This window comes from Monopterus albus, unplaced genomic scaffold (genome assembly GCF_001952655.1).
Source record: "Monopterus albus unplaced genomic scaffold, M_albus_1.0 scaffold168.1, whole genome shotgun sequence".
NCBI classification, from domain to species: Eukaryota; Metazoa; Chordata; class Actinopteri; order Synbranchiformes; family Synbranchidae; genus Monopterus; species Monopterus albus.
The window spans coordinates 383,098-395,342 of NW_018128048.1; the positions used below are offsets into that span (position 1 = coordinate 383,098).

At 39.6% G+C, this 12,245-nt stretch overlaps 1 protein-coding gene across 1 annotated transcript in view; it reads left to right on the top strand.

The window, feature by feature from the left end:
• Nucleotides 1–12,245, top strand: part of LOC109969021 (CUB and sushi domain-containing protein 1) — a 404,580-nt gene that overhangs the window by 295,405 nt on the left and 96,930 nt on the right. The window contains 5 exon segments of the mRNA XM_020615656.1: nt 1,070–1,208; nt 1,969–2,292; nt 4,419–4,557; nt 8,139–8,326; nt 11,332–11,526. Coding sequence (XP_020471312.1) covers nt 1,070–1,208; nt 1,969–2,292; nt 4,419–4,557; nt 8,139–8,326; nt 11,332–11,526 — 985 coding nt within the window.

Sequence of the window (12,245 nt, forward strand, 5' to 3'; positions counted from 1 at the left end):
AAAAAAGAGGACTAAATATGAAAAAGGCAGAAGACATTAAAGTTTTTATATTCTGTCCATCAGACACCAACTTTTTCACTGTTTACCACTTTTTCCACTAGAAGTAGGCTGATCCAGAGCTACATCTTAAGCTTGATGTTTAGAGAGTAAACAACAAGCATGATAGCTCAGGTCCTTTACAGTATGTGTCCCTGTGTTGTTCTGCCATGGATGCATGCTCTTTAAGATCAAGGAGAAGCTAATCAAGTGCTGAAGAAACTGTGATTAGGATAAGCATCATCAAAAACCTCCCAAATACCACTGTCACCTTTGTAGCTGTGATGGACAATGTATAGATAAGGCAGAATTTAAAAAAAAAAAAGGTGAGGTCAGATCAGTAGCATCACAGAAAGATGCTACAGAAAGAGGTAGCTGTGATGTAGATCCTGTGTCAAAACTTTTAAAAACCAGAGCATGTTGCTCTGTTACCACCACCTTATATCCAATGGAGCTCCTACTGTGTGTCCCACTCCACACCAGGATTCTGCTGCAGTTTTTCTTCCTTCCTTTATTTTCCTCCTGAGTTCTTCTTACACACCTGTCTTCCTCACTAAAGCAGAGACTTCCAGTACTGGAGCCTGCCTTTTTTGAGTCAGAAAACACAGGAATAGCAGAGTCAATGCAAAAGAAGAGACTATATGTAATGCAGCAAAAGCCTTTCAGTGTCCTCACTGGTCAACCTACAACTCCCAGTATATCAGCTGAAGACGAGCTTGTGGCATGTCCACAGATCCTTGTATCCATACTTACCAGTTGGTTGCGGGCTACCGCTGAGCAATGTCTTTGGTATACAAAAATACACTTTATTTTTCCTGATTAACTGTTGCATCCAGCTCAGTTTTGTCTTGAACATGACATTTCAAATTAATTTAATCAGAGTAGACAGGTGAGGAAAAATCAGCAGAGATCACCATAAAGATCCTGGGCATCTGGATTTTTAATTATTCAAGCACCAGGGTGAGGTACGGCATCATACACTGCTGAAGGTGGGATGTAAACAATCTGAACAACGCAGTAAAAATTCCTGCAGCAACAGACTACAGACATTTGCATTGCTGTCGGTGCCACAGCCTCTGTTTCAGTTGCCATCTCCTCTTTATCAGCCATCACTCCTGGAAAGACCTCCAGCATGGTCACAGAGACGAGTAATTTTCCTGGTAATCATGCATGTGAGATACATTATGCTTTGTTCCTGATATTGCCTCTGACTCCTTTCCAGTGACCTCACATTTAGATAAAATGCAGGGCTTACAGCATCCTCCACTTTCTCTTGGCTTAGGCTGTGTGAGCTTCCTGCACTTTCACCTCAGGTGGCGAATCCCTTGTGTCCAAAAGCTACTAAGATTAAACCACTATTACGCACAATAGTCTAGAGTTTAAGTGTGTGTCTGTCTGTGAGTGATATGCAAGTGTTAATGCCTTTGTTTACCTCTATTTCACTGTTGATAATCTGTTCACACCTACCTGCCAGCCCCAAGACACCTCTCCATGTTTCAGGTTCATCACCAAATTGCTGCTTGAATGCATCCAGCAGGCTCTCTTGCCAATATCTGGCCAATATCTCTTTCCAGCTCTCTGGCTTGTTGTGGGATAACAGGACCGTTAGGGGTGATTCTCTCTTCTAACTACCCCCAGACCTACACTCTGTAACTAAATCTTGTAACCGTCTCTCTGTCTCTCATTTGCTCTTTCGCCCTCTCCAGCTACTTGTGGAGGTAATATCAGTGTTCCACCAGGAGTAATTCTCTCTCTCCTAACCAACCCCTGCTATACCTCACATCACTAACTCTCTTCCGCTCTGCCTACCTGTGGGGGTTGTATGAGTGGTCAGTCAGGGGTGATTCGCTTTCCAAATTACCCCAACCCCAATGCTGTGTAATCATCTTTCTCTCTCTCTGTGTCTCTCCCTTGCTGTTGATCTGTCTCCAGCCACCTGTGGGGGTAATGTCAGCGGCCCCTCTGGAGTCATTTTGTCTCCTAACTACCCCCAGCCATACCCCCCTGGGAATTCTCTACCAACAGTATATCAATATCTGTCTCTGGTTGTTTCACACTCTGTAGCCACTACAGCAACAACCTGCAACGACCCAGGCATCCCTGTAAATGGCTCCCGATATGGGGACAGTAAGGAGCCTGGTGACAGTATAACATTCCAATGTGACCCAGGCTACCAGCTGCAAGGCCACGACACCATTACATGTGTGCGGATGGATAACAGATTCTACTAGCACCCTGACCCTCCAACATGTATAGGTATGTTATACATTACTCTGTGGATCACCACCTGCCAGACTGAGATTAAATTAATTGACTTTAAGAGCTAAGATATGAAGCCACGCTGCATACTGTTCACACATACCATGTGATGAGTGACATGTTGGCCGGGTGGAGACCTATTATATATTACATATATTTATGTTGCTAAAAAAAGAGGACTAAATATGAAAAAGGCAGAAGACATTAAAGTTTTTATATTCTGTCCATCAGACACCAACTTTTTCACTGTTTACCACTTTTTCCACTAGAAGTAGGCTGATCCAGAGCTACATCTTAAGCTTGATGTTTAGAGAGTAAACAACAAGCATGATAGCTCAGGTCCTTTACAGTATGTGTCCCTGTGTTGTTCTGCCATGGATGCATGCTCTTTAAGATCAAGGAGAAGCTAATCAAGTGCTGAAGAAACTGTGATTAGGATAAGCATCATCAAAAACCTCCCAAATACCACTGTCACCTTTGTAGCTGTGATGGACAATGTATAGATAAGGCAGAATGGTTTAAAAAAAAAGGTGAGGTCAGATCAGTAGCATCACAGAAAGATGCTACAGAAAGAGGTAGCTGTGATGTAGATCCTGTATCAAAACTTTTAAAAACCAGAGCATGTTGCTCTGTTACCACCACCTTATATCCAATGTGTGTCCCACTCCACACCAGGATTCTGCTGCAGTTTTTCTTCCTTCCTTTATTTTCCTCCTGAGTTCTTCTTACACACCTGTCTTCCTCACTAAAGCAGAGACTTCCAGTACTGGAGCCTGCCTTTTTTGAGTCAGAAAACACAGGAATAGCAGAGTCAATGCAAAAGAAGAGACTATATGTAATGCAGCAAAAGCCTTTCAGTGTCCTCACTGGTCAACCTACAACTCCCAGTATATCAGCTGAAGACGAGCTTGTGGCATGTCCACAGATCCCTGTATCCGTACTTACCAGTTGGTTGCGGGCTACCGCTGAGCAATGTCTTGGTATACAAAAATACACTTTATTTTTCCTGATTAACTGTTGCATCCAGCTCAGTTTTGTCTTGAACATGACATTTCAAATTAATTTAATCAGAGTAGACAGGTGAGGAAAAATCAGCAGAGATCACCATAAAGATCCTGGGCATCTGGATTTTTAATTATTCAAGCACCAGGGTGAGGTACGGCATCATACACTGCTGAAGGTGGGATGTAAACAATCTGAACAACGCAGTAAAAATTCCTGCAGCAACAGACTACAGACATTTGCATTGCTGTCGGTGCCACAGCCTCTGTTTCAGTTGCCATCTCCTCTTTATCAGCCATCACTCCTGGAAAGACCTCCAGCATGGTCACAGAGACGAGTAATTTTCCTGGTAATCATGCATGTGAGATACATTATGCTTTGTTCCTGATATTGCCTCTGACTCCTTTCCAGTGACCTCACATTTAGATAAAATGCAGGGCTTACAGCATCCTCCACTTTCTCTTGGCTTAGGCTGTGTGAGCTTCCTGCACTTTCACCTCAGGTGGCGAATCCCTTGTGTCCAAAAGCTACTAAGATTAAACCACTATTACGCACAATAGTCTAGAGTTTAAGTGTGTGTCTGTCTGTGAGTGATATGCAAGTGTTAATGCCTTTGTTTACCTCTATTTCACTGTTGATAATCTGTTCACACCTACCTGCCAGCCCCAAGACACCTCTCCATGTTTCAGGTTCATCACCAAATTGCTGCTTGAATGCATCCAGCAGGCTCTCTTGCCAATATCTGGCCAATATCTCTTTCCAGCTCTCTGGCTTGTTGTGGGATAACAGGACCGTTAGGGGTGATTCTCTCTTCTAACTACCCCCAGACCTACACTCTGTAACTAAATCTTGTAACCGTCTCTCTGTCTCTCATTTGCTCTTTCGCCCTCTCCAGCTACTTGTGGAGGTAATATCAGTGTTCCACCAGGAGTAATTCTCTCTCTCCTAACCAACCCCTGCTATACCTCACATCACTAACTCTCTTCCGCTCTTCCTACCTGTGGGGGTTGTATGAGTGGTCAGTCAGGGGTGATTCGCTTTCCAAATTACCCCAACCCCAATGCTGTGTAATCATCTTTCTCTCTCTCTGTGTCTCTCCCTTGCTGTTTATCTGTCTCCAGCCACCTGTGGGGGTAATGTCAGCGGCCCCTCTGGAGTCATCTTGTCTCCTAACTACCCCCAGCCATACCCCCCTGGGAAAGAGGGCGATTGGAGAATCAGAGTGAACCCTGACTTTGTCATTGCCCTCATTTTCAAAAGGTAGGCCACATAAATTTGAAATATGGCTCTGTCTGTACATGTAAATGACCGCTTACCTTTGTCGTAACACATATTCAAAAGCTTTAAGTGACAACTGAGCCAGTAGAAACACTTGTTTCTGAGCTGCTCTTTCTGACATTTTCATTTAATTGTTTAAGCTATGTATTTCAATTTCCATTGTAAAATAAACCCATATGTAACACACATTTTTTTAAAAACAAAGATTTAATTGTTTTGAGTTTTCCAATGAGAGCTGGGACTTTCCTCTTGTATTTACTGTATGCTTTTGGTGGAGGACTTAGCTGCAGTATGAGGACAATAAAAAGAGGTGTCTAAACAGAAATCAGAGTAAACTGGTAGATTTATGATAATCCAGTGTTTATTAAAAATGTTGCACTCAAGCTAGACAACAGCAATGTATCACTGTAATAATTGAACCACAATAAAAGCACTGTATGCTGTTTGACACAAAAGCTATCATGCCAAATGTTGAATTATGCTGACTGAGGATGTGAATATTACTCACAGAAAATGCAAAGTTGCTGATGCATGTGTCAGTTAATGAAACAGCCATTACATTCTGGATGATATTTAAGCAGAAATGCAACAAATAGAACATAACACCACCACAGTAACAGTGTGTTGTTTCTTTTTAATTTTGAGGCGATGTGGCTGCAGCAATCAGGACAGAGCAATGATCTCACTAGTGTTACAAATTTTTAATTAGTTTATTCAGGCACCTTAGAAAACTATAAAAAAAATTACAAACCTAAAGTTGTAGGGGACTGATAGGGTCCCCAAAGCATTTTCTAAAAAATGTTTCTCTTCTGGTTTAAATTAAAAAATGTATCACCCTCAGTAGACTTTGTTCATGAGTTAATTTTTTGATGAAGACTCACTGTGGCCCAGACAGAGTCCAAAAGAGGTCTGATGATGGTAATTAACATGCGGTTAAAGATCATTAACGTAACTAATAAAAAGAAGAAACCTTCTAATAGACATTACATTAGTTTAAAACCTACATTATGATTCGTTTGTGGTGAGATCAAATGAACTTCTGTCTTTAACTGCCTCTTTGGTAAATATTGTGAGTTTGTGGTTAGTTTCTTATAGGTCATTGAAGAAGGGATATTATCTGTGCAGAAGCTATTTGACTGTGTAAAAGAATTTTTTCACACAAATATACTAAGGACTGACAGTCATTATTCTTGGCTTGATTTGGAAAGTGAAATTCATGTAGATGAAAGGGCTTATTGAGTATTTCCATCTTTGTTTTTTGGTAATGGGGCACTGTTTATTCACATCTGTAATTTTTGATTATGCTCAAATGATGACTATTTCACTAATCACAGTGGTGAAGGGCCTATGACTAAAGCAAAAGTGAAGATTAGAGTTTCATATATAGCAAAAAGATAAAAGCAAGGCGGGCTTTCTCCAGATTGCCAATTTTGGCTTCAAGTCTTTCAGCCTTAGAGATAATTCCCTTCTGTTGTTACAGTGAGATAAAGCTTAATTTTACTTTAAATGATGTTTTGATGTTGGTTGTTTTGTGAATGACGTGTGTCATTTCTTTGTCATCATGTATCTAATTCTAAGCTAGTAATTGTTGTTTTTATACAGTAATCTCAGCTGCACTAGGCCGGCATTGATGTATCACCAGTGACTAAGTCTTTTGATCAGTTTTTGAATCAAATCATGGCACAGTTCGTGCTTCTCCAGTGCCCAGTGTTATATGGCACTGCCAAAAAGTATCAGCCAGAAAAGCATTACTGTCTTAATAAAACTAGCAATGTTATTCTATAAATGTCCTGATGTTATTGTTCATAATTTTACTGGCTACTTTAGTCAATGGAAGATATTTGGCATTGTTATCATAATGAATACTGACTATTTTGTTCCACTTACACTGTATAATTTGCCACTTTAAAATATACAGTACCCTCTCAGTTTTGCATGACGGTTCTTCATTGGCATTCAAGTGTTAACTTTTAAACGACTTTTTAAACTCTCTGTTTCTGTCCTATTTTTCCTCAGTGAGATTTTTGTGTTCATTTATGACTTTTAGTAGCTTTAGCATTCATTCAGACCCAGACTATATCACTAATGCAGACGGTATTAACATGGATCATTTTAATGCGTTGTCACTGCACAATGGGCTTATATGTAGTTAAGCTCATTCTGCAGCAGATATAAACACAAGGCCTAAATGTGAGCATTCTTTGCAGTTATTGTAACTTTGGTAATGACTACATAAGGTTCTTCTAAGTTCAGCAAGTCGTTTTCAATAAATATTGCCAGCCAAATGACACTAACATCCCTTTTGCCCAAACTCCTGACTGTTATTTGTGTTGTAAAATAAAGGTTAGAGAAAACTGGGGACACGTGAGGAAGGAATTCTGCAAAGATACCACTTTATTTTGACATTTCTGAGTTTTAGTAACATACTTTTTTTGTTTATTTGTTTTTTATATCTATATTTCAGCCTGTTCTCTATTGCATCCTGTAGAATTTTTATGTAACATTTTACATTTCTTGCCAAAATAAATTGTGTGTATCCTAAAGGTCTATCAAACATGTAAAATGTTCAGAAAGCCATTCTTTTTATGCTCTGAAGCATGCACTGTTTCCATCATCTCCGGGTCCTCTTCCCCTTTATTGGTACTTTGCTATGTTTTATGGAGCATTACCACCAACAACTGTTACCACTCTCTGCAGACGTGTGCATTGCTTGTCCGTGCTGGTGGTATGAATGTGTACAGTGTATGTAGACAAAACTCAGGATACAAATAATACAGGGATTTTCTCATGTATTGCACCCCTGCTGCTCAAACACCACATGGGATATTTATGTTAGTTATCAATACTGCTACGCTTCAGCATGCACAATATATTTCCATTTTTCTCTCTTCCTCCTTATCTTTCTTTGCTCTGACAGAACACACAACAACACACATGCCCACACAGTTAAGTCGTCTGACTTCCACCCAGACACGGAGCAGGATGGTTTAACTAGACATGCTGGAGACTGAGCTAATGTACACATACTCACTCTGAAAGCAAACACAGGGACATGCGTGTGCTTGTGGGTGCACGCGTATGCGTGTGTGTATACTGTACAATTATGTTTCTGCGTGACAGGTGGGAGACTGGGCTAACACAACCACCTTCAGTGCAAACACTGAGACTTTGTGTGAGAGTGCATGTGTTTACCCTCATGAGGGCCAGATTTTCTCATGTATGTTTAGAGAGATGAGCAAAAATTGTCAAAGTGAAAATCAGCAGAATTCTACAATGAAACATGCATAAGTAGCCTTGTGCAGTTTGAGGCAAGTTTTTCATTTTGAATGCAGTAAACACATCCAGAAAACTTGTCAAACATGTCAACATAAAGCCGAGAGAGAGAGAGAGCACAAACTAATTGAAAGTCATTAAACGAGGCAGGTATTTGAATTTAACACACATCACTGGATTGATTGATTGGAGGTTTTGATCACATGCACATACACATATATTACACAATTAAACGCCCTTCATACTTAATCTTGATTTTTGTTTTGTTTTGTTTTGTTTTTTTACTCCAGTTTCAACATGGAGCCAAGTTATGACTTCCTGCACATCTATGAGGGTGAAGACTCCAATGGACCGTTACTAGCAAGTCTCCAAGGCAACCAGGCCCCAGAGCGAATAGAGAGCAGTAGTAACAGCCTCTTCCTGGCATTCCGATCAGATGCCTCACTGGGCATGTCTGGCTTCGCAATCGAATATAGAGGTAATTAAACCCTACAGCTTCAGCTTATTGTCCTGCAGTTTACATCAAGGCTGCATTGAATGTACTGTAATTCTTCTTACATAATGAATGTTTTAAAACTGCCCATCCTGTAGATTATTTGTAGTAGTAAAAGTATAGCAAGCTGTAGTACTGTTTTAGTTAAAGTGGTAGTAGTAGTATCATAGTAATACAGTAGCAGGCGGAGTAACAGTAGGGTAGCTATAGTAGTAATAGTAGTGGCAGTGCACTAGTGTTGTATTAGTATTGCACAGGTAGAGTACTGGGAACATCAGTGTAGTGCTGCACTGTGTTCAAAGCCACATAAAAGTAAACCAGATCATCTTGACGCATCTAAACGCACGTACATACAGTGACCACTTTATTAGGTACACCTGTACACCTGTCCTTCCCAGCTACATACATCAGAATATTAGGAGCACCTCTAAATATAATGTAGTCCAGTACAACATCACCTTTAACTATGACCTCAATAATAAACATATAATTGAATTTATATATTTATGACAATTTTCACCAAAACATTTTGAGCTTCAAAGACACAGATGTTAAAGCAAAGGTGCTGCATTCAAGTGTATACAATTGTTCAGGTGTACCTAATAAAGTGTCTTGTGTGTGTGTATATATAACTTTTTTATACTGTCTGGGGTAGATTTACTATGTTTTTGCAGTTATCTTTTTAGCTAGAGATGAGGCAATCTCCCCCAAAAGCTGAGCTGTATTTGGCAAACAAACACATCGGACTGGAGTGACAGTATGCCTGTCATTTTAGTGTTTGCATGGTTCCTCCTGCCCCTCCACAAAGAGGCATGCATTAAATATAGGCTTGTATAAAACAAAAAAGCAATTATTAGAACCAGAAATGAAGCAATATGCTATTATTCATGGGTACAAGACCCAACTGCTATAGCACAGACTAATAGTTGATGGGGAGTATTGGTTTGTGTTTATCAAACTTTTTTAACTTAACAATCAATGAACTTTAAAATCACAACAGGCTGCACGTGAACTTTCATTGAGTGTAAATGTTAACTGATAAGACATTTAAGTGAGAGTGTTTTTACCTCAGTATTTGATTTGTCTTATTACATCATTCATTAATCCTCTTTTTGCTTCTGATGAATGTGTTTATTGCTTCCTGATGTATAAATAAATAAACTTTGTGCTGCAGATTATGTCATAGTTCTATGAGTAATATTATGAACAACAGTAATAGTTTGTTTGTTTTTTAAATGGCCTAAGTGGCTGTTTTGCAATCAGGGTTGCTACATTATTATTTCTTTTCTTATCTTTGTAATCTCATAGAAATTCCACTGCCCAAACTGTGTCTGTGAGCTCTCCTGCACTTTCATAGTTTCTCGAGGGCAGAGCCAGGTTCAAGTCGGGATCTGACTGCATAATGAGCTGCTGTTTTAGTAAATCTGACACTGAATGCATACAGATTTCAGCCACAAAGTCAGTGACAATGGCAGCACACACTGGCACAAAGCCATTTTCTTAGCAAACCTGGCACTGTATTAGACTGGACGTTTTGTACACTCACATAAAAAATAAATAATCACTGTCGCTAAATTCAGTGTTTATGAAGTGTAACAATTAAAATGTTAATACTATAATGAGTCTTGTGCAGACTGGATATTGTGCTTCAGAAGTCTTTTTCAGGGCATGCTGTTCCATGTCAGCCCATGAGTTGTTTACTTTCACTGGCTGTGAGTCATCTTGGTTTATTAGAGACGTTGCTTGACTGGGGGTGATTTAACAGCTACAGTCAGTGTGGAACTGATGATGAGTTGTTTGACTAACTGCAGACTAGATCTGCTCTGTCACGTTTTATAAACTCCTTTTCTCTTGTTTTTTCTCACTCCATTTATCTCTAATTAAAAAAAGATTATCTCTTTCTCTGTTGTCTGTCTCCTCACGCTACCTCACACCTCTGTACTTTTGTCATTAATTCACTACCTTTCATCTGCCATCTCTTTAATTAAATACAAACTTAATCATCTCCCTCTTTTACTTCCTTTGTATCCTCCACCTCTCGTTCTCCATCTGTCGGTTTCCCTTTGTCAAGGCCAATATCTCATTCTTACCGGGCAATCACCAAAAAAGCAAACAATCTGGTCCAATGCCAAGCCATAAAGACAGTTTGCTTCTACTCCTTTATTCCTGTTTTCTTTTTTTGGCTCCGCTTTAATTTGTTTTTCCTCTCCCAAGGGAGGAAATTATATTAAATATAGCCCACATTAAGGGTTAGTAGCAGCCTGTCAACTAAATTTCGCCCAAAATTATCATCAAAACTGCTTCACCTCTAATGAAATCTGAACATTACTTTTTTGAGCTGCATGAAAGATTTAGACTTTAGAAATAAATGCACAGCTGTAACTGTTGGCTGTGACGATATATTTAAACTCTAATGAAAATCACACAAATTTGCCAGCATGTGGAGAGAGAGAGTCATTCATTTTTCTTTCCATTGCAAACACTTGATATAACATACAGACACTTCACCATATGAATGAAACCATCAGGAAAACCATATACTTTCATTACAACCCAGAGTTAATCTCTGGATATGCAATTGAAGGCTTTGTTTTGATCTAAACCTAGAATATAAAACCCTATTTTCTTCTGATTTGTCTATTATTCTCTTAAAATACACAAGTCATCCTACATAACCCACCCTTTAATTACTCAACTGTTTTATAATTTTATCTAATGTATCATTTAGTCTAATTAGATATTTTGTAATAAGTATTCATTATAGCCAGAATTCTGTAGTTGTCACTCATAACACCATAAGAAGACTCATTTTTCTTCACCACAAGGGAGGCTGCAGCTCACAGCCTGGTGTTGATATCATATGATATCTTATGAATTTAGGAGCTACTGTAAAATTGTAAATGAAAAATTTTAACAGTTAATTATGAATTATTAATATCCAAATGAGTTGGAGTTTGTCCAGTAACATGAACTGTCTCCATTCTCCACAGAAAAACCAAGAGAGGCCTGTTTTGACCCTGGTAACATTATGAACGCCAGTCGCACAGGTTATGACTATAAACTTGGATCTCAGGTCTCCTACAACTGTCACCATGGATACACGACAGTGGGCGGGGACACCATCACCTGTGTCATGGGGCATGATGGGAAGCCAGTGTGGGACAGAGCTCTGCCATCATGTAAAGGTAGGAGTTGCATCCTTACAAACACCGTGATCATGGAACGCTCATGTGGGGCAGTACCTGCTTATGTTACACAATTATAAAGCAACTGCAAAAATATAGTATACCTTTGTGATACTGTCAAAGCAAAATGTTTACAGGTACTGTGGTAGCTGAATAGTTAAGGTGGATACCATTTAATATCCTCAGTTTGATTCAAGCCATCATCGTTGCATCGCACCACTCTCTCACCCTGTTTTCTATCTCAGTTATTCAATAATGGTGAAAATGCCACAAAATATCTACCAAAACAAGAACATTTTTAAGTCATGCCCAAGATTTGTGGCTACCTTGGAACTCCACGGTGTGCATCAGAGACAACCGGTCTGTCAGAGATTGGAAGGATGAAGTGTCTATTTGACTGACAGCTCAGAGAGCCAAGGAAGTGACACCTGCCAAACTGCCATTCAGAGCATAGAGGTGCTTTTTGTATGTGTTGAGTCTGTGTGTGTGTAAGAGAGTGATCTCTAAAGTGACAGAGGCCTGACCTGGTGCCATGTGGGTAAAATATTCAAATCAGCTACAGAGCAAGGGAGGCAAGGACAAGGAAGGAATTTTAAAATAAGCACACAAGACACACAGAGAGAGACAATACACACTTACTTATGCCTCTTAACACTTTTAAAAAAAGCATCCGTGAAAGCTCTGTTTAATAATGTCTGAGAGACAGTGTGGTGGTGGTG